Source organism: Bombus vancouverensis, chromosome 16, assembly GCF_051014615.1.
Source record: "Bombus vancouverensis nearcticus chromosome 16, iyBomVanc1_principal, whole genome shotgun sequence".
Classification (NCBI taxonomy): domain Eukaryota; kingdom Metazoa; phylum Arthropoda; class Insecta; order Hymenoptera; family Apidae; genus Bombus; species Bombus vancouverensis.
Window position 1 is genome coordinate 4,941,376 of NC_134926.1, and position 24,262 is coordinate 4,965,637.

Below are 24,262 nucleotides of genomic sequence, written 5' to 3' on the forward strand. Positions count from 1 at the left end.
TTCAGTTATTGAAAAAAACAATGTGTGAGTACAATGACTGTGGATGAAATGTATAATCAATATCACATTTTGGTTACATTTTAACTTAATATTATTTTTTGCTTACTAATGATCTTTTTTATTCTTGGAACTAACGCTGTAACATACACTGTACTTAGAACAGTAATATTAGAAGTATTGCATAAAATATACGGAGCTTAAGAAAGAAATCAGAAATATGTTATTGACTCCAAAAATTTAAAAATATAGGGTTAAAAATAATTACTGGGATCAATATTATGAGTTGCGCAATCACTTATTATATCACATTATTTTCATATAATTTGGATGCAATGTAAATTAATAATAATAATATTTATTTAATTTACATTACAATTTAATTAATTATAATAATATTTTTTGAGATACAAAGCTTTTGTAGTTAGAAGTTTAGATTTGGAATTGGTATATAGTATTAGATTTAACTAAAATAAATAAAAATTTAATTTAAAATAATACTGAAATTTAGTTTAGCTTAGTTGATAAAATTCACTGCCCTGTAATTACCAATAATCGATACTACATCTTTGACTGGACAAATACGCCACCTTTTGAACGTTTCAAGAATTCTGTGATCAACACTTTTGAAGCTGCAAAATTTCAAAATATGTTCAAATTCAAACACAAAATATCAAAGAATATCATAAATAAAATTGTTACAGATATCCATTTTCATCTTTTATTTTGCAATAGTTGATAAGTAATATTTGGAAAAACGATGATTAATATATTTCTTGAAAATATTACGTTTTGCTAAATTAAATAAATGTTAATACATTTTGTTTCATATTTTATTTTGGATATTGTATATATATGGATACTATCAGGGGCGAATTGGCCATCGAAAGGTTAAGAGATGAACTAAAGATAGAGGGTCATGTTCGTAATCTCCCGCTAAAAATTTAAGTCCTAGTTCGTCCCTGGTTACTAGTTCCTATATGTATTAATATGAGTACTAGTCTAAATATGCAACAGGTTATAAACATTTTAGAAATGTTCCAAACTTACAAAATATTTAATTACTAATCTATTCTGCTACAGACATAAATTACATATGTACATCTTGCTATATAATTATTGATATAAATGATATATTGTGCACAACATATTACATTATGTATTTATCATAGAATTACAGATCGATATCGCAAACAATACGAAGGCGTTATAACCTTTTTAGAAGGTTTTTAATTGCAAACAATTTTTTGTCGAATAATCATTTCACAATGATTAAAGCGAATTATCGTGTTTATTAGAGTGACGTTAGAAAACTTAATCTATGACATAAACTGCTTTTAATGGCTAATACCTTTCTAAGGATATGTGGTATAATCCTGACATTCGTTGTACTAAGAGATCGAGTACTTGGCGAAAATAATTTTAGAACACAATTTTAAAATACAAAAATTTGATTTATAGTTATTAATGTCATTTATTACAGATAAAGCGATTTGCAAGGTTAACTATTACGGGTCATGATATGTTAAAGAATATTGGAACTTTTAAATTAAATTACATTTTTCATCAATTTACTTTATTTAATAACATATGTACATTCTTTAAGTACTTCAATACATATATTCTTCCGTTTTATAGGACATAACATATGAAAGAAAATTGTTATTCTGAAACGATCAAGTTTCCAATAATTTTGTCGTGCTCGTTATGAAAATTAGCAAGAACGTAGATATTCATTTATTTATTCAAGGTAGACGACTCGTTATTTTTTGCACGACTTTTTCTATCGGTCGTGTTAGAATCGTCGAAGATAGGGCACTGCATAAATAGAAAAGCTACGTAAAGAGATATAATTGAAGTATTTAAAAATTACACGTAAGTGGAGAAACATGAAACTAAGTAAGAAATATTGTATTAGATTCAATTATAATAAATTGAAATTATAATTATAATATAAATTAATCAATTATAATAAATTGTAAGTTTTTCAAATGTGAATTGTTTTGTGTTATTTTTATTATTAATTATAGCGATAAGAATTATCTTCAAAAGTCATATTTTATTTGTTATCAACAATTCTTAAAAACCGTTGAAAGAATTACCTGTGATAACTGCAAATTATTAACTGCATAATTTTTCGTAATACAGTTACTATCGTTTATTATAAAATAAGATATTATTATTATTATTAGCTGGAACTACAATAATAATAGAACAATAAAATTAAAGAATTTTTCGTATAATTATAGATTTCAATGAAAATATTTTGAACAGTAAATTTCTCTGCTATAACAAAAATGCAATGACATAATGGTGTCTTTAGTATAAATAATTAGTAAAATAGGATTTAGTAAAAATAAATAGGATCGACACGAATCAATTAATAGGATTAAAGGAATACCACTAAATTTTCTCCGTTAATTTAGCTTTAGTTTCTATAGTGATATAGCAACTTGTTAAGGAGAAACGTATAAAGTTATTTTTAATTGTTTCGAGACACTACACTTACACATATACACTTAACATACAACATATATACATGTACAATATACATATAACATACAACATTATTTAACATACATGTAGATAGAATTCATTAATTATAATTATAAACGTCTACTTTGTCTGTAATGTCTTCTTCGAATGAAAAAAATTCGTTGAAATCTTGATCTATTATCAACAAATTAAATTTAACAAATGTTCATGTTAATGATTCTAATACAACACCGCCATACTAATCAATAAAATTTCAGTACATATATACGATACCCTGAATCATTAACAGAATCATAAAATCTTATATCCTTTTATAAACAATCTAAATCAGCCAACATCGACACAAGCAGGTCATAAACGTGTTTCATCTTGCCTGCAACGAAAATTAATCTGATATAGCCTTAAATGCAACGTTGAATATGTAAACATTGTTCCACATGCGATCGTGTAAATTCATCGGTGGATACTAATTCAATATTACGTAGAAGCTGTTCAATTGATATTCGTGCACAGCACACGTGACGCTCGACTGCGTAGCGTTCTAGCCATTCTAGCGAACGTACATATATGCTCTAATGAGATGTCCAAGTGAAACGTGGACAGACGGAACAGGAAACCAAATGACATTGTCCCCACGCGCGCAACTTAAAGGCGCGTCGAACGCCGGCGACGGTCGACACAACAGTAGTGCGATTGCTTTCCGGCTGATCGGATTCACCTGCCGTGAATCGATACTGCGCATGCGCATAATTCGCTTCGTTTTGCCCGCGCCGTGAATTGACGTAGCGCCAGCGCATAGTGTCGTTTCATTTCGCGCGCCGTAAATCGATGTTGCGCATGCGCGTCATGCCGTGAATTGACGGTGCGCTTGCGCGTATCGCCATTATTTCTTGTGTATTCATCGGCCTCGTCGCATACGACAGTGGATTTGTTTCACTATTAACAAGATATGACGGGGACCACGCGAACGACGAGTGAGAATGAATTACGCTCTTTTTTCGTCCTTTTCTGGAAAAACGATTGCTTGCTGCCAATGGTACTTCTTATCGATGCAGCTTACTTCGGAATTGATCGCATTGGATCGACGTTTACTTACTGAATCCTCTGATGGATTCACGTGTGTAGCATTTAAAACATGGAGGGGACGCCGCTCTTTTCATCGGCGTTATAGGTACATATCGAGGTTTGAGAACCAATAGACTATTGATATTGAATTATCCATGAAAAGTACTGGAACAAAAATCTTATGCATATATTGTGTGTATTATATAAAACATTCTGAGATTTTATTAGCGCTGTAGTGAGACACGACCGTCACGATAATATTAGTAAAACCTGCAATTTTCAAAGCACATCCGTATTTTATACTCGATCTTTAAATTAGAAATTCCCTTTGGTACCTCGAATATCAACGGATAAATTATGAATAAATTTTCCATCCAAACTGTTTCGTCACGATTATTGAAATAATAAATTTAAATCTATTTCGATTGAAAATTCTGTAAGTAAAGAAAATTTCGAAATAACGATTAAAAAATTTAGATATACACTAGCTCTCAAAAGTATTCGAACCATAGAAAACTTTTATATCCATACTATATGTATTACCCAAAACATTCTGAAGTGTTATTGGTACTGTAATCGTGTTTATCATAATAAACACGATGTACAAAAATAACAATAATTCAATTTATTTGTGCCAAATATTCCGTTCTGTCTACGATAAGAGGAAGGAATATCAAAGAAAACTATTTGGCCTAGAATAATTTTCGACGATAGAACAACGAAGAATTGGGATCAAGGAACGTGTATCAGAAGGTTTTTTCGTGCGATTAAATCGATTGCTTTTTACAGCTGGCATTGATTCGTCCAAAACATTGACCCGATCAGTGACCCAAGTCTTTCTTGCTTCTCTTTTTACAGATCATTTTGTCCATAATACAAGACGTTCCACGCTAATTTAGAGAAATATTTATGCATGCATACTCCAAGCAGTTTCTCCTACGAAACTATATTTTGTTTTCTATACTTTTTACGTATGTTAGTCTATGCTTGTTTATAATTAATACAATAAACGAATAATCATTGGGCAATTCGTTTCAATCTGACCACCCGTTCGTTTCTGTTCCAGATAACAAATTCCCCCATCCGCGTGTCAACATGGCTGCTGTCTAATCTCCACCAAAAAAAAAAAAAGAAAGAAAAAAGAAGTAAGAAGAACGATTGAGAGGAAAGACAGAAAAATCAAAGCGTCTCTGGACGATAACAAGTCAGGAAAAAAGTAAATATCTGCTATATCATAGCAGACATATTTCCGAAATATTTGCTGACCGATTGCCGGTTCGAAGGTAAAATCACGTGAAACATTCGTTGGCGGGTTAACAATCGCGCATGCGCAGATGTGTAGTGCATCTCCGGTGACCTTGAAATGGAGGAGCAGCCGCAGAATACCGAAGGACCATCGATAAACTCTTCTTCCCCCTCCGCGTACGGTGAGTAACTTTAAGACCTGTTAAAGTAATGATATAATGTTTTATTAAATACAACATTTATATGTAACAGAATAAGTATTTTATATATAACAGAATAACTTGAAGTATTAACGTACACTGCTCTATTCACTTGTACATCTCAAACAGGAATGAATTTGTTTTATTGCACATTCGTTCATTCAATACATACGCGACGCGCTCGTCTCATGGCGTTTTCCTTTTGTCTTCCTCTTTTTCACTTCCTCGCTCGTACAATACAGATGTACACACATCTATTTTCTAACAAGACCGTCCTTTTCTTTTTTCCTTTCTCTCTTTTCATCGAGTAGATAAAATATTTAAAATATATTTAAAATATAAGTAGATTAAATATTTAATAAGTTAATATTTAACTTATTTAATATTTAGATAAGTAGATAAATAAAGTCTATATAGTATATATAGGTTATGTTTTAAAGCATATAAATATAGTCTATATCGTACATATAGGTTATGTTTTAAAGGATATAAGTATAGGCTGTTTCATGTGATAAGTAGCCTACGGATACTTATGCGAATTTTTATGGGCACAATGAAAAAATTGGAATCTAAACAGAGATGTTCTTCACTCACCAAATATTACAGCGAATACTACGCATGTTTCATACATTTTTATTTGTTATACAAATCCTGTGTATTTTTACATCTTTAAATTTTCCGTAAATGTATAAATGTCCCACGTTTAGTGATGACCGTTTGGTCCTTAATAGATTAATCGGCATCGCTTAGTTTTAGTAGACATCGAATCAATGAATGACTAAGTGCAATAATAATTACCTCCTTAGAACGAATAAATTATATTATAAATTCAAACTATTTATCAAAACGAATACTTATGTCTAAATTAAATATGCGAGTTGATGTTTTCTGTCAATTCAGCATTTTTCATTCCATCAACGCTACCAGGCATATTAGACAACTCAGAAGAAGACGCCGTAACAAATTAATAAGGAAAATAACAATTGAATGCAGTACGTGTGAATCAGCTTTTTATACAATAAATTTAAATTACTTATGTCGAAACATCGGTATAACTGGTATGGTGTAGAATCTGGAAAGTATTAATCGTCTTATTAAAATAAAACATTACTTTTACCGGAAGTTAGTGACAGAATTGTAGTGTAAGTTTCATTCCATAATGTACATCGTTGTATAGAAATCGTTAATACACTAATCGCTAATACACTAAATCAAACACCGATTATATTTATGAAACGCGCTTATTTATAGGCTTGTTGGTATACAAAACCATCTTAAAGCCCGAAAGATAGTAAAAAATATAATTCCGACGGTATTAATAGCCATTAACGAGTTTCATTAATTATGAAAGTGTTAGCGGTGTGAATCGATACACGGTTATGCAATTAACATAGACATGCCATTGGTGTAAGTGTACGTTCGCTTGTCAGACGTGTGTCTCGTAAAAATTCTGTGTGAAACGGAGCGGGACTCGCGAATGATAAAGTTCCATCGCTCTGCTCTGTTCGAACAAGATAACCCGTGGACCCTCGGCTACGCAGCAGCCAAGCTAAATTGCAATTCGTCTTCGTCTTCACCCTCTTTACCTTAAACAAATCCAAGCTTCGGACACGTTTATCGATACACGGTATCATCGACGACCAATCCTTAGATTGGTGCATGTGAAATTGTTGTTTCTAAATGGTTGGAATTTGTTGACAACATACTTTATGATTATTGAAATCAGGTGAGGTGTCGCCCATTCTGTATAATTGTACCTTTTCAATGACTATTTGAATAATAAATGTACTTGTGTTTGGTAAAAGTCTGGTTTTTTACAGTTTGAACTTGGAGTTGGTGTATTGTTGGACATTGTACGATACTTTGAAATGCTATTAATTGATTAACTTTGCAGATCTCCTCGCCTCTTCTTCACCTTTGCATCTCTTCAGACATCTTCTATTTTATTTACGGAAAGCGTGGAATACACAAAAGATATAACAGTTCACTGGAACAATAAAATCAAATGTCTAAAGTGTATGTATATTTTAACAATATCTGTTGAAATATAACAACCATTTTGGGTCATAAAACCGAGGAGGACAGCAGAGTTAAAATTCATTACATAGTAAGGGTAATAACGTGTATATAATTTTCATAGTCAATTATATTTTCACTTGTATCTTCATCCGCCGTTTGATATTGTATCGTTCTTTCTAGGACACTTTAGATTTTTGTGTTTTATGACAACAAAAAAGCAATGATAATAACATTTACGTAACGATGGAATTTTAGTCATAATAAGTGTCTTGGTTACGTTCATTTTTACATAATTACGTACTTATTCATATTTATTATTCAAATCCATCATACTTCTATTCATACATTAATGTATTCACCCCAGTGAAAAGTTTTGTTCGAGTTGAACAGAAGTTTGAAATGATTTGTAACGCTTCTGGCGTTTTCCAATACATAAAGGTATCGATTATGAAATATGTATAAGCGTAAGTAGGTCTTTGGAGAATATTGAGGAGGACGTTCAGCATCGAAGTTTGGTATAGATGAGTATTGGTATCTCCCTAAGAAATAAAATGAAGAATACAAAAATTGCGTTCCAGATTCTATTTATTAATTGCTAATATTTATATATTATATATTTATATATATATATATATTATATTATTATATATTTATATATTTATATATTATATTATATATTGCTCATTAGAGCAATGAAAATCTGCACCTGAAGCTACTGTATCATGGACGAATGTTGAGTACTTTGAGCAATGCAGACACAATGATTCTGAAAGCCAAATTTTAAAAGACAGTGTTTGCGACATTGTCACATTTCTATGCTATCCAACTCACAAAATTGATTAACATAGCTTCTTACATTTTTTTTCTTAACAAATTTCAAACCTCCCAGCTTTGCAATAACTTCCACGTTGTTCAAGTAAAATTTTCAGAAAGCAACGAGGAAAAAGAACTAAAAATTCTTAATCCCAGTGTTACTTTATGAAATAGGAAAGGAAATACATATGAATTATAAAAGTTGAGAAAGTCATCATTACATCTAGCAAAGAATATTTCCTAATTATTTATTATATTTAGGCAAATACAGATATTAGTAATATGTTAGCTAATAATGACATAAGTCATGATTTGCTTCTAATCTCGTCTGTGATGCAAAAATTATAGTTCTTTTGACTGTCCGTATTACGATACGACGAACATATGCTGTTTTCCTGGCCACAGGTAAATATTAATATTTACGTCTTCTCGACACCAATTTGTCATCTTATTCTAGCGTCGGACGCCAGCTTTTGTAGACTGCTTTTTAGTTTCTGCTTTTACGAATAAATTTAGAAATCCTTTTCACGTGCCTCTACGTGAATAACGTTCGGTATTTCGTTATTTTTCTACACCTGGTTTTCTACCTAAGAATAAACTTGCACTCAAGGCTGGCAAATGTTCGCATCTTCCAAAAAGTTTCATAGACACAAAATAAAAGTATAATCTCCACATCGGATTTACCATTACCCTAATCTACATCGGTAGACGCTTTATCGATATTTTGCAGTTATTTTTAATTAAATGCTCTTATCAATATCTGCCACTCGGTATTATTTGAAATATCTCTGCAAATTATTCTGGCGTAAACAAATGAAGTTTTGAAGTTTCTCTAGATATTTTAGGATCTTTCTACGCTGCAATTGCGTCAGCAAAGTAAATTCATTTTGTTAGAGGTAGCGACATTAATATTAACAGAGGAGGTTTTAAATAATCGTTCGGTGTAAGAAGGAATACACACAATGTACAGGCTATTGGTAAAAGTGGACGATATTTTCAGCGATTCAGGAAAGTAATCAAACATTTCTAAAAACCTTTATCACGTGTGTTGTATAGAAGATGAAATTTATGGTTGCCATTCGAATGTGCTAAATCTTTTTGCAATGTAAGGCTCGAATATTTTCGTCAGCCTTTACATATTTTAACATATATAATTAACAATATAAAAGATCTTTCTCGTCTTATGTCTACGTTCCACGACGTTCTACAACTATAATACATAGATATTTTTATCACTACACATAACTTTTTGAATATCCCATACTTAACCACCATAGCTATCTTTCTAAGACGAATTATCATTTATATTTTACATAAGTTCTTTATCTTATTGTCAGCCGATATGTGTCATTAATTTTTCAAATTATCACTGTTTAGAAATAGAGTCAACCTTGATTCATGAAAAAGTTTACTTTTCAGATCTGTTCCGATTATAGCCAGTAAATAAGCAATAGACGGCATTTTATTGGTAAACGGGAAAATAGTGGAAAATTGTATAGGACAAGCGTTCTGATTCATCGAAAAATCTTTGATAGTCAGTGTGTATTTACTATTTTGGTGTTTATGACGATTAGTGATAATTTCATGATTAATTTTAGATAAATTTTTCCATTTAGTATTTTCCTTTTTTAGATTACTCGTTTGTGAATAACGTGCTCAATTTCGATAATCATCTGATGAACGAAGGAAGTTTCCAATACGAATATATCTTCTCTTGTTTTTAATTGGGGTTCAATCTCGTACCTACAAAGTTATTACCACACTGTAAGAGGATATATCATGTACGAAATATCAATATTGTACGGATTTTCCGAATAATTTGGTTTCCTTGATAAACATTGGTAAATCGCGGATTCCGTTCTATCTCTGTTAAAATATTTGTTATTTCATTTTGGACCCCTTTTCCCTACGATAGATACTAATTCCACTAATACTACTAATGACAGTTTACTGATCGCTATGATAACAGCGATAGAACGTTAAATGTAAAATTAGTTCCGATTAAAATTAGATTTTAATTCGTGTAGATTATAAGCAAGGAAACTAAATGTGAAGTTAGTACTTGTAGTATCGTTAACTACAATGAACACATGTTACATCGTGTATCGTGAATTACCAGTTGTTATTTGGCGAGTAGCAGCGATAACTTTCAGAAGGATATCGATTACCGTATAATCCTCTTAATTCAGATATGTTTCAGCTGATTTGATCGATAACGTTTATCGTGCTAAGTCGTTGTCTTCAAGAAACTGGAAGAAGAAAAATAACGATGAAGTAGGATAAACGTTATATGAAACTCAATTACATTATTGTCTAAAACATGTATTGTTTCAATCTTTCTATCTTACATTTTAAAGATAGTCGAGATGAAGATAGTCGCGATGGAAATCATGATCCGAATTATTAAAAAAACTGCCAAGTAATTGTGCGGAAAAGAAGACCTCAACAGCAATTTTATTGCATTTCGGATATGTTACAGACGGTGCTGAGTAACATGCACTTTATCGGAAATCCTGGTTCGAAAGTTAAGATAAAATAAAATAGGAAATGGTATTTGTTAGATTACATTTACTTCGATATAAGTGGTTAAAAATGAAATTACCATAGGATTGCGACCCCAGTAGCGATGAGATGCGGTCAGGTTAGGTTAGGTTAGATTCCATTCATAAGTAGGGAGGGTTAAACTCTCAGACTCTTTAAAAGACCTAACCTAACGTAACCTAACTTTCGAATCACGATCGTTTCACGCCTCAGACTGAGTACATACTGCTCAGGACCTTTCCCTCTATGATATATCTCAAGGTTAAGGTCATTGGAGTCGAGGCCCTCTTTTGTGCATACTTACCGAAAGCTGCATTACATGCAAAGGAATTTTGTATAAATTCATGTTTTGCGACAGAATTATCATTTTATTTCGTGGTTTTACAATATTTTCTCAAGCTCACACGTACTTACAATTTTTCTCAGGTTTGGCTTCGCGCATGCAATGCCTCAAATCAGACGAAGCTTATTGCGAGTGAGGTATTCTCAGCGGATCGTGGATATTTATTCAAATTCACATTTTTATGAATATAATTAAAAAAATAGAACGTAGGTAGGACATTGCTTTACCTATTGATAAATGTGGTACTTTGAGATGCTTTGTCATTTAAACGAGACACTATATTTTAATAAGATACTGTATAATTTTTAAGCTTTGCTTTATCGTTACAAATTTAAAGCATTGCTTTATTTGCGATCTACTTTTTCCTACCTTCGTGTCTACGATACCTGTGAGCAGAAACTTCGAGAAAAGTGAACCGTTCGTAGAGAAGAGTCGAAGACGATCAGTCAATAGCAGGAAGAAAAGGTGAATTTATTTTATACTTATGTATCCAACTCTGCCATTCCCTGTAGGTCATTTTTACTTAATTGCATTTGTTTTCATCGTTATACGATCTCTATAGTCTGAGAGAAAACATGTTAATTCCAGCTTTATGTTAAATCATTTTCTCAAGACATTGAAAATATTTTCTATCTTTCGGATTTATGTAGCCACGCGTCTAGAGTTACAAAATGATATTAAAGTCTAAATATAAAATTCATATCATCGCAATATTCTCGTAGATTTATTCCATATTGCTGCCATTTCCTCAACTTCTTTCGTCATACTGATTTAATTATATACATAGACATCTTCCTTCGTGACTTCTAAAAACTGTTGAACTTCTGAAAAACATCACCTCCGCGCTGGTCTCCGGATAATCATTTTTAATCGACGAGTAAAAAACGATGTGTTTGGATCGAAATTCAAGAGAATTCATATTTAACGACTCTCAGGGTAAAAATAACTCTCTTATTTACTATTTTCGTGAAGGTAAAAGATGCAAGCTAATTAGCTGCCCAGAGCCATGTTGGAGAACGCAAGCATAATCAATGTGGCGGACATTCTCCAGGGTTATCGCGTGACCTCTTCGTTTATAAACTTTATTGTAAGCAACCTTCAGTTCGCCATGCGCTCGAAACGTGTCACGATTTGTTAATTCGAGGTTTTCCTCCTTCTTTTTCAACAATTCCCCTGCGCTTCTTTCGCCTTTCTGTTCGATGATTAAACTGGACGCTTCATTTAACTATACGACATATACAATACAAAGAACAAAGAAGTTTTCTAAATATTTACTTGTTTATTATTTATCATCCCCAGAGTTATTATAATCTCAATTATTATTATTATTATCTTATTAAATTATTATAATCTTAAGAATGTGTATAATTATTATAATAATAATTATAATTGTATTATAATTGTCCAAGTCTCAAACACTTTCAAACAAGGACGAAATACATTATCGAATAATATTCATTAACATTTACAATTGACATTTATTCGAAATGAATAAATGTAAACCAGAAGCCATTTCATGATCCAAAATTCGTTAAACTCCAATTGCTCTGGACGATGTGTTTTTCCGGGAAGCTACGCTTAGCGATTTATATTACATCGTAAAACGACGTTATTAATAGCTCGAATCGCCTGTTTTCTTTGTTAAATCTACTGAATTACAATATTTCCAACGTGTAAAACGATTCTATACTTTCAGCTCTAGACGTTACCAAATGGGGAAATCCAATTACTAAACTAATTACGATTACTGATAAGCATAACCGATAAGAACATTTTGAAAAGTCTGTTAAACAGATGAGCCATTGAAATCCTGTTTGCCCGGTTAACCACATCTCATATCGAAATTGAAGATACCGCCATAGAGCTAACCCACAAGGGACAGGCTGGGTAAACCAGGTACGTCGGTCTGCCATAAAGAGGCTCTAAAATCATTTCACAGAATTCTTAATGATCGTTGGAACAATTGGTGGGAAGGTTCATGCACTATATACAATATACATTGTATTAAAAACGATACTTATCAAACGAGTCGTGCATTATTGTTTGATAGGAAATATCGAGTGACCTTATCTAGACTAAGGATTGGTTATGCAAATTTTACGTACTTATTGAAAGAAGAAGACCAGGCAATACTTAGTGGATGCGGTGTAACAAACTCAGTGGAACACACCGTCGCATCTTGCCAGAAATATCAATGGGAAAGAAGATTCTATCGGGCGAAGGAAAATCTTAAGAAACCACTGGCATCGTAAAGTTTGGATATTTTTGAAACGTATCAGTATAGTTCTGTTCGCATACTCTAACACGTAATCTTAAGTAATTACTGTTAGGTAATGTGTGGTTGCTAATGACTCAAATGGGTCGATGTAGTAAGTGAAGGACCTAAGTGACAGGGGAAAAAACAATTGAATATTTACTAATTTTACTATTTCTACAGATAGTTGCGCCGTTCTTATGTCGTACCGCTGTAAATTCATTTCTTCTTTCTTCAAAGTCGCTTCAAGATCGTAATGTCAAGGATCGTTGAACTTGTTCCGATATCGACTACAATATTACGTTACAAAAAAGCAAGCGCTGATATGGGAAAAAATATCGATGACCTTGAAAAGCCCTTCAAAAAGACTTTGGGTCAGCTTTTCTTATCATCTGATAAAGTTCACGTTTTCTTCTTGTCGTTAATTCTTGTCACCAGCGCAATTAATTTTTATATCGTCAAGTAATTTTTACGCGCATAAAAATTATCGTATGCGTCTCTCACAGCGAGCGTAATTAGTTGTGAAATTCGCGCAAACAATCAATTGCAAATATTAGAATCGTTAACAGCGTAATCTTCGCGACGTGTAACGATATCCAACCTGATTTTATCCGAAAAAAAGTTATCAAGATGTTCGTTTACTTCGTTCAAAACAGCTTTCCATCTCTGATATTCCTATTCGAATTATATTTTCGATTTAAGTATGTCATTTTGATCGATTTAACATGAATATTTTTGAAGTTGATGATGATACCAATTCACATTTCCTAATACAGATCTTTTACACGAAACATGATAAGTACAAGCAATCTTCGAATCGCAACATGTAGAGTGTTCCCTTATCTTATTTTCGTTTTTGAAATAATACATGTGAAATCTTGAAGTATTCTCAAGAAGAAAAGAATAAGCTAAATATTTAATTTTTTTTTTTTAATTTTAATATCAGATTAATATTTTTATTTATTTATTTATTTATTTATTCCTTTTCGGTCACATCCCCTGATAAGGTATTACAGCGACTACAATGAAATTTTCTACATATATAAATATCTAAGTAGTATTTACATGTTTAATTTGCTACAATTACCGTTGTTGGCTGCTAAATAATTAGTTAATTACTAGTTAGTTAGCGAATTAATACGTTCAAGTGATTACTTCATGTATATCTGTTCTTAATTTATGTTAGAAGGTGTTGTGTGTTCTGCCAGAAGTTATTCTATTAGCAGTTAGTTATTGGAGCATAGCGTTGCTTGTCTTTAGTATACTTAATATTACATTACTTTTCATTTTCCTAATATAAGTCTATTCGTCTTAGAATAATACCTTAGCATTTCTAGAAGCAGTGCACATGTCACGTTTGTCCTTGTGTGCAATTTTTTCCTCCATATTTTTTCAAATAATTTGGTTACGAAAGTCTATAAAAAAATACTTATGAAAAAGTTAAATATGCAAAAATATCCAGAATGACGTCGGGAAAACCTTAGTATACGTCTATTAAACTTCTATTTTAGTGCGATATTTTTTTACTTGCGGTGATAAAAATTTGAATTTTGCATAAATAACACGCGAGCTAAGTAATCTATAAAACCAATCGCACGTCTTTAAGTTTAAGGCCGCGATATCCCGGCAATCGCGATTCAATCGGCAAGATATTTAGATCTCGATTAATTTTTTTTATACAAATTCAGCCCCGTATCTATTGTACTATAATTGCCGTGACGTTCTATATATAAATTTTACGTACTAATGTGCGTACAGTAAGATTATGTATTTATAAAATCCGTGAGAAAAACTTGACGTAAAATTTCCATAATGTTCGACATTAAATAGAAATGTGGTTGAAGTATCTAATCGTTTATGTAACTTTGACACGTTGACCTAATGTTTTATCTTTGAACATTATAAATGTAACAGTAGGGATTATTATGTGGTGTATATTGTAAGCAACAATTTTGTTATCGAGTTTGATTCCGTGACTGTAACAATACTAATATCTCTATGATGATAAGACACTTTATAGGAGAATTTTGTGCATTTTTTTTTATCATTTCTCGGCCGATATCTTTTTCTTACTTAGATATCAAATATTAAGATTGAAACAATTTATAATTACACGCGTCGATCTTTTTCAAATTGCAACGCTATTTCGAAATAATAAAATTATAAACATCGGATTATTAATTATACACGTACATGTACTTATAGTTTGTTGAAATAATTTTCTCTCGGGCATTAGATAATCATACATTATGATAAATTTTTTTTTTATATAATAAGAATATTATAAAGATTGTTAATAAATTATTAGCGTCAATATATATTGAATATGTATTCAGAGAAATGTCCATCATTTTACTTAGTATCTATCTATTATTATACTTTGTTATGTCGTAATTATTTTAATTACTAACAATAACATTTGTTATTTATACCGGCCTTTTTAATTCAAACTAATCTGTTTATGTTATTTCTTATTCAGTAAATATCTTTCTTATAACAATATAATATTTTATCTGAATAATTGTTTATTGGATTTCTCTAGACGCAAGTAAATTATCACTTATAATTTGTTCTCATCTTAGTGATTAACTTATCGTCATTTGTGCAAGTAATAGATAACAATCATTAACCGATTGTTAAGATACGATGTTATCTAATTGTCTTATCGAGTACAATCCTTTTGTGAAAATAAGTTTATTCGTTATTGTTCCAAAAACCAACTTTCTCATAGCAGCCACTATGCGTTTATTCAATGATATACATATTCCTTGATTAAGTATCCTTTTCCTTTTCAATGCTATCGATCGACTGACATTTTTCGTATGTACAATACTAAATGCACTCACTTGATTGAGTAAAATCGTCGAGTGCGGGATAGGATTACGTTTGAAAGTAAATGAGGAAGCTGATTAATATAAATAAATTATGCACGTTTACAAGATGAGTAGAACAAAGATTTAGGAATACTTCCTATTTATTTATAACTAAGAAATACACTTCTTTAATCGAATAGTGGTTTTAATCGATTGAATAAATATTTAGTTAATCTTTATTCGCGTGTCTATGTGAATATACAGGGTAGTTGGTAACTGGTGGTACAAGCGGAAAGGAGGTGATTCTACGCGAAAAAAGAAGTCGAAAATATAGAATAAAAATTTTTCGTTCGAGGCTTTGTTTTCGAGAAAATCGACTTTGAATTTTCGCTCGGTACGCCTGCGGTACGTTATAACGGATCTCACTGTAGATCGTTGTCTCGATGGAAAAATTAAAAAAAAAAAAAAAAATTAGAAAAAAATTTTTATTCTATATTTTCGACTTCTATTTTCGCGTAGAATCACCCCCTCTCCGCTTGTATCGCCAGTTATCAACCACCCTGTATATTCGTTTCCACACATCGAATGGTATTAAAATCAGTAAATTCAACAAATATATGGTATCTATTCAGCACGTTTATTTCATGTGATCTTCGTGTATTCTTACATACTGCGTACATTCTTCAGATTTTTGCGTATTATAGCGTACATTTTTATATCTCTAAATATCGCTGTTTAATTGTAAACATCGGAATCTAACGATCGGTCCATTAAAAATTGTCAAACTTTATTTCTACACTTACACGAGCGCAAATAAGATTAAGAAACGTTGGAATACTCGTGAACAAATGCAAAGTGTAAACAAGCAAGCAGTTGAACAAATAGTATCGTTGAATTAGTTACATGCAATATCCTCGTTGAATCGTTCCAACAAATAATAAACGCTTTTCCCTTTCTTTGGAAGTATTCTTCCCGTATTTCGCTAGTTAGCGCACGACTATAACCCTCACCACTATTCGCGCTATCCCCACTCGCGCGCGTCTTTCCCTCACCATTCGCACATTAGCGAACGACGAAAGCAATAGTTTGACAATTTGACACTCAGTCGCTTAACGACCTCCGTGCGCGATGGTCCAATAATTTGGTAAAATTGTTGTTTTGAATGAAAACCGTATACATAGTGACAGAAGTATGACAGCCACGTGAAGATAATTATTGTCTGTGCTGTGTTGTTAATGTGTGCTTGCGCACATACCGTTTCCACGCTGCCTTTACGCGGCCAGTTTGAATTAAAGGGGACACACGCCGAAATGCGGTTCGACGAGCATCTTTTCGAAGTCCTTGGTAAGTCAATAACACGAATCGATAATTATCGATAATTGAAGTGACTGCAAATTGGATAATTTACTCTGATGATTCCACATAAGAATTGGTTTGATTTTGAGGTTATATCGGAGTAAAAGCATAATATAGTAGAGGTATTAGGGGTATAAGTAATAATAACAAACTAAAACTAAAACTGTTCTGAATGAGATACAGTTAAAGTCTATTCTTTATGGCAATAAGATATATAAATATATTTCAGTATTTTATAGAATAATTAATATTTAATTCTGCTTATAGTATCATTTTGGCTATTATAACCACACTAATGACATCTGTCATTAGTTTTGCTGTAAGGGACAATTATATAATTATAATCGTAAAAAATAAAAGAAATTGAAGAGAATGAATTATGTTTTAATTATAAAACCTATCTAACGAAGTTACAACAAAAATCATTTAATATAGAACATTTAATATTTATGTATGAAAGATCATGTCCATAAAACATAATAATTCATAGAAATTTTCTTCAAATTTAATAGTATTAAATAAAAATCGAATATTATTTTTAAAAATTCTATTTTACATTTGCAACCATTTTTCACGCTCATTATAATGCCTCATTATTATGACTATGAAAATCAAATAAGTTATTATGGTACACATGAAAAAGATTTGCAAAGAATATGAAAAGATATATGTAAAACGCTGACAATACAATTACAGTCGATCAAATGTATAGCAATGTAAAGAAATCTATGCAAAAAGCATTTAAAATTTAATATTACAATTCATAAAAGAGAAAATTTTAATAGAAATCAAACACTATTTCAACAATTTTAAATAACAAAATATCTGCTATGTATTTTAGCGTTTTTAATATTATTTTAATAAATTGTCGTTCAATTAACATCCAGTTAAATGCACTGAATAGAAAATACCAATTAGTCAGCTTCTAGTTGTTCAACAATAATTTACAATTAATTACAATGTTTCAGATGTTTAAATAACGATCTATTAGTGTGATTTAAGACTGCAGTAATTTTTAGCCGGATAAGAAAACCGTATAATTTTTTGTTTAAACGTTGTCTTAATTAATTAGACTCGTGGTAACATCGAAGTTAATTAAAGTTAATTTGCTATTATTATCTGCCAGAGTTTTGTAAGGATCGCGATTAAGCACGTTTTTTGCCACGGCAAATAACATTTTTTCTCTTTGAAAGTGGAAACACGATATTAGCAAGAAACTTCGTTTTATTTTTATAAATAATTGAATAAAACGAACGATTTCTCCTGGAAAAAATTTCTGATAATTTTAATTGTTAATCTCGTGCCGTGTTTCCGCAACAAGAAAGGAAGAATTTTTTCATTGAAATTTCCCTTGATTCTTTGAAAGATGTGGAATAATGTAAATACAAGTAATCGTAAAATTATTAAAGTGAAATCGAATACCACGCACGGTATAGTTATTTTTTATTTAAATTTAACAGTGATTTCTTTTTAGATAAGTGAAGAAGGATAATATATAATTTCTTATTTTTTGATAGAAATGTTTAGAATACAAGAAATACCGATCAGATAGAAATTATGTTAATTTGGTAAATTAATTTGGTAAATTTAAGGTGTTTAAAAATTTTAATGGACAGTTTAAACTGTTTACCAATCTAATTAATTCTGTGCAGCGAAATATCACTAAAAATGGCCAATCAGAATTATAACTCTTTTACAAGATTCAGTAATTTTTAAGTAATGAAAATTCATTTATTATTTATCTACTTTAAATTGTGCGGTGCTATCTGAAGAAAAATATCGAAAAAACAGGATGTAAATCCACTTGAAGGTCACCAAACATTTGCATTTACGAGCCATCCCCGTATTTAAATAAAGAATTAAATAAATTTCCATAATAAAAGCGCTATTATTAACTTCATTTTTAAACAATGGCGACAATGCATGGGCATACGGTATAGAGTCATTGCTATAAATTAAAACACCATTCTGTATTTTCTTTTTAATCGACAAAAAAACAAAAAGGAAAAAAAGGAAAAGATGAAAAAACGATGAGTCATAAAAAGCCGTAATACCGAGTCCTTTTTGCTCAAAGTAAATCCTTACATTAGAATACTTATTTTTGAAACAATTTGTTTTGCTCTTTTACATTTGATGAAAATCACTAATGATGATTTCCAAATATTATGTAGCATATAGGTAATATTAAATAATAAGTAAATGTACATGATAAATTTCATAGACTTAAACATCTTCAACAATGTATATTGGATTGGAAAAGATCTGTCTACCATTGCAATATTACGCATGACTAAAAAAATTAATAGCCACTAAAAAAAATTTTATGTAGTATATCTTATATGTAACGCAAAATAAATGAGATCGTTTTATTAATAACAAAAAGTAAACGAAAATTTCGAAATGTTTATAGTGAGACTCTCTCGTTCAAGCATAATTATCATCCTGGCAACGTGATAGTCGGGCCAGCACATAAAATGATTCATTTACAGCTGTCTCATTCCGGCAGAAACTGCTTCGTTCCTTTCTGTTTATCAACTGACTCATTTACCAGCCACCGGCTTTGTTACCATTTTCTTCGCTTCCCTCTGTCTCTCTTCAACCCTCTGTTCTTCCCTCTCTCTTCCTCGTTCTTTCTTTCTTTCTCTCTCTCTCCCTCTCCCTCTCTCTCCTCTCCCTCTCCCTCTCTCTCCTCTCCCTCTCTCCTCCCCCTCTCACGTTACACTTTCCTTGGATGGAAATATACCACCGTGGAAAAGCCAATTAATCGAAGAAACCTTTGTTATTAAAAGAGACTGAGCAATCTGGATGGAATGAGTTCTTGAAAATTTGATTACATTCTTGATTACTGATTACTGCACAACACGTGTGCCGATTAATCGAAAGCGTACTCGTTGGACATTGAGTCTATTAGCTTACGCGCTCGGTTGTTTCTTATTACATCGAACAATAGTTAAACTTCGTTTCGCGACACCGTTCTCTTTTTCGAACTTGTTTTACATCTTCTCACAGTATTCGATAGACAAAGAGGAAACATAGCACTTCTCGAGTCGGCAGGTCCATTGGTTCAAAATATATGATCGATATTGAAGAATTGATTTGGCAAATGTGCTGGACAAGAGGTACCAGTCAGCTTCTGGCGGCAGGAAAAATATACAGGATAATCCACGTAACGGTTTCATATTATAATTCCATTACCAGTGTAATTACTTAAACGAAGTTTAGTCGAATGATACACATTATGCCGCAAAATTAAAGAATTGCTCGATTTTAACCGAAAAATTGTCGATGTTTGAACTGTCATAAATTTGTAATATACTTGTAGGACACTTTGAACTAGCATAATGAAAGTAGAGGCTTCACCCTTTAACACTTTACCGACCGATAGCCAATTAATCAGTTTTTTGTCGCCGACGCTTACCGACCGATAGCATATTAATCGACCTTTTGTCGCCGAATCTTTTTCATTATTTGAGCAGTAATTTGTTATTTAATACTATGGTACTTTGCTCGGTTGCGTCAGTTGCGTTGCTTTGCAAGCTCACGCAGTTTTATACCAATTTGAAAAACTTACCATTCGCGATGAACGAAAAGAGTCGTATTGGAAAGTCTAAACCGAAACAGAGCTAGCGCCAGGGAGAATCTGCGCCTATGCTGCCGGTCGGACGTGCGTATGCTATTGAACCGCTAGCGGTCAGTAAAGTGTTAAAATGTGCCCGCCCCGAGGTAAGATATCGACAGTTCCTTGGTCATTCAATGATTCTTTAATTTTGTGACATGGAGTATATCGATATTGCGATGTTTGGTGGAATGTTAGTTAACATTTAGTTTTCTGTTAGAGTTACTACCAAAAATGGCGTTTTTTGAGGCAAGCCCAACGAACATTCGATTCTATGGTGGAATTTTAATTGTGTATTGTGGATGTTTATGGAATTTAAAATTTTTGTGTATTATGTATTACAAAATTAAAATACTAGAACTTACATGATTCGTTTCATTCGTCACTTTAGCAAGTGTTATACTGTGTTTACTTCTTTATACACATTATGTGTACTTTGTGCACTTTTGCAGTTTGAACTTTCGAAAAAATACATAAAATAAGAAGGTTAAACGATTTATTAAATACTCATTTGTAATTTAATTTCGTATGAGCTAGAGAATCTGAATTTTTCATTGCACAAATATGCATTTCGTGTTATGCTATGAATCACTACAGCACATACACACATGTATATCGACTGTTACTCGACCTCAGATTTCTTTGCTCTTGACGTAAGATCTTTCAAGCAAAAATGCTATTTGACGATTTTGAATGTCCTTCGTGTGATCAGTGATGCAATATCCTACGATTTTCGACTTATGTAATATTGCAGTCGAGATTCATTTTCTTTCACGTATTGTTTGCATATTTTCATTACATAGTATAGTATCTACTCTTATTCAGGTTATCCTCATAAAATATAATAACCTATTATTTATCTTATTTCAATGGCAAGTTATCATATAAACATGCAAACCGCATCTGACATAAAAAATGAAATGGGAAACTAGGTATTTCCTATAAGTACATTTTTTAATTTTTTTTCTCTTTTTTTAAATTTTTCCATCGAGACAACGATCTACAGTGAGATCCGTTATAACGTACCGCAGGCGTACCGAGCGAAAATTCAAAGTCGATTTTCTCGAAAACAAAGCCTCAAAGGAAAAATTTTTATTCTATATTTTCGACTTCTTTTTTCGCGTAGAATCACCTCCTTTCCGCTTGTACCACCAGTTACCAACCACCCTGTATATGCAAATATTATTCAAAAGAGTAAGATAAAATTGAGACGTTTTAGAAAATCAGTCATTCGACTCAACTTTTTCCTGGATCTCGTGTTGTGGTACAAGACAGTGTTATGAAGGTCACTGAGATTTTTCCTTAAACAGAACAGTACGTTTTTGTGTACCTACGAATGTACGTAATTCACATTCCGACGAATTCAGCGACCATAGTTACTCAGGGTCAATCAAGGTCGTAGCTAAAGAGAAAGCATCTTCTTGTATCTCTCCAGTCGCTGATGAGAGACATCGTCTTCCATCTCGCTAATGTTTCGTAATAATTCTTCTTCACTATGTGCCTCTCGTGTTTCAAATGCTCTTTAAATTCCTTGAGTCGGGCGTACTTGGTGAAATCATTGTTGGACATTATTTAAATATTAAGTTGATTGTAAAGTTCTGTTGCTTTTCTTCTGTAGAAAAAGATCAATTGTTTTAACGAAAATTTCTGTCAGTCTTCGATATTTTATGTAACAAAAGAAATAGTCATTGTACAATCTTCATAAAAATATAGATATTTAACAATAATTGCACACATAATAATTATAATTGTATGATAATATAAATATCCAAGAGTGATAAATAATCACTGTTCGAACTTTTTATTCTTTTAGAAAAAAAAACAGAGAATTTGTTTTTAAACTTTTATGTAGGATTACATGTGTAATTTTCATAATAGAAATTTAAATTACACAATTCTCGTGACAATAACTTCATGTATCTTCCGTGTTATATGGGATCCTGGTATATTCGGAACTAAAAGGATTAACAGTTGTCATAAAATAGAAATCAAACCTCGTTGCTAAATTTATCAATATATTTAACTTATCAAAATAACATATTAAAATAACAACTCTAAATAAAAGAGATTAATAGTTCTCATAAGAAAAAACCAACCCCCGTTGCATTTACGCGCCAAATTCTAACCCCGTTGTCTCCTTCCCCTACTCCTAATCTACCAACAGCCTAGCACCCACCACTCCTAATCTTCGAAGCGAGCGCCCCCCTCCCCTCATTTCTAACTATCGCCGCGATTCGCGCTATATTCATTCCTATGGTAGACTCGAGTTATCCCCACTCTCTAGCCACGAGCCGAGCGCAAAACGCGCCAGCTGCTTGCCAGGCAGTCGTCTTTGCGACGTTGTCATGAAACAAATGAAAGTTATCATCACGGCGTTTTAGCTACCTGTTTGCTGCGGCTCCATCGTGTTTCAAACCTCCCTCTTAGTTCGTTGCACTGACTCACTGTACGGAACGGTTTAGGTTAGAGTGTGTTTCCTCTTCGATCGACAAACGATTGTGCGATGGCCGAGAAATTACGTAATTAAAGGCCGCGGTCATACTGTAACTACGTAACGTAATTTGCCAGGGCTACTGTCGTTGTCTCGGTGATAAGAACGATAATGGAGGCCACCTGCGAGGAATTTTTTCCGAGAAAGATCGGAAGAACTCGTGCACGATTGATCGAAGATCTACACGTCTGATAGCGAGGCCACGTCCGCCGCTGTTTCGGAAATGGGGCTGGCAGGTAAATATTTTGTCTTGGTTGATCGCCATGTTTTTAACCGGTTTCGGGACTCTTTAACTTATGATACCAACCACTGTTATTTTTGATATGATGTGTTTTTATGGACTTTATATTTACTTTTCAAATGTTTAGGAAGTACAATGAATTGAGTCAGTATCTTGTCTTTTTCTTTTTTTATGGGATTCTTTGAGTCGCGTAGGTGATAGATGAAGGGTTGATCACATAGGGTGTCCTTAAATTTTGTGCTTCTTTATTTGGGAGCGGATTTTGGTAAATAATAAAGTTTATTAGTTATGTGAATTTGTGAATAGCATAAAGGAAGCTGCGAAGGGTTTGTTATACGAGATGTTAAAAAATTGTATGTTTACTTATTTAAGAGTTGCTTAATTAGCTAATTTAGTTTAGAGAAATCTAAACGTTTATTTACATGGATTATTCCATTACCTGACCTGTTCTGAGAATCTACAATTAATAATAATTACTCTACATTTGTTAAATGATAGTAATAACGTATCCTGGCATAACGCGTCATGTTTGTGGAATCGATTATCGTTATTATATAATTGTGTATGTGACTAAATCGAGCACTTGTTTCGTGAGAAGTAGAAAATTTTCAAGACACCCGATGAGTAGGTCAACCTACGTCGCGTAATTAATCAATGCACGCCCACCCATATTTGGTAATTTAGTTTGCTTGATTCTTTACCAATTTTATTCAGTAGCATGTGTTCAAAAAATATCGTAGAACATTTTGGTAGAAAAATATCTCTATAATAA

The 24,262-nt window shown here is 32.2% G+C and overlaps 1 protein-coding gene across 10 annotated transcripts in view; it reads left to right on the forward strand.

Moving 5' to 3' along the window:
- The first annotated feature begins 3,493 nt into the window (after nucleotides 1-3,493).
- Nucleotides 3,494-24,262, forward strand: part of Hnf4 (Hepatocyte nuclear factor 4) — a 49,053-nt gene continuing 28,284 nt past the window's right edge. For 4 of the 10 annotated variants that reach the window (XM_076625772.1, XM_076625773.1, XM_076625774.1 and 1 more), the window contains exon 1: nucleotides 23,073-23,485. Coding sequence is in view for 6 of the 10 variants with exons in the window: in XM_033329487.2 (XP_033185378.1) it covers nucleotides 17,022-17,130 (109 nt within the window). In the remaining 4 variants the exon portion in view is untranslated. Of the gene's footprint in view, nucleotides 3,665-4,624; nucleotides 4,986-16,190; nucleotides 17,131-23,072; nucleotides 23,486-24,262 lie in introns of those variants that run through there. The other 6 variants (XM_076625770.1, XM_076625771.1, XM_033329489.2 and 3 more) reach the window with 6 other exon arrangements.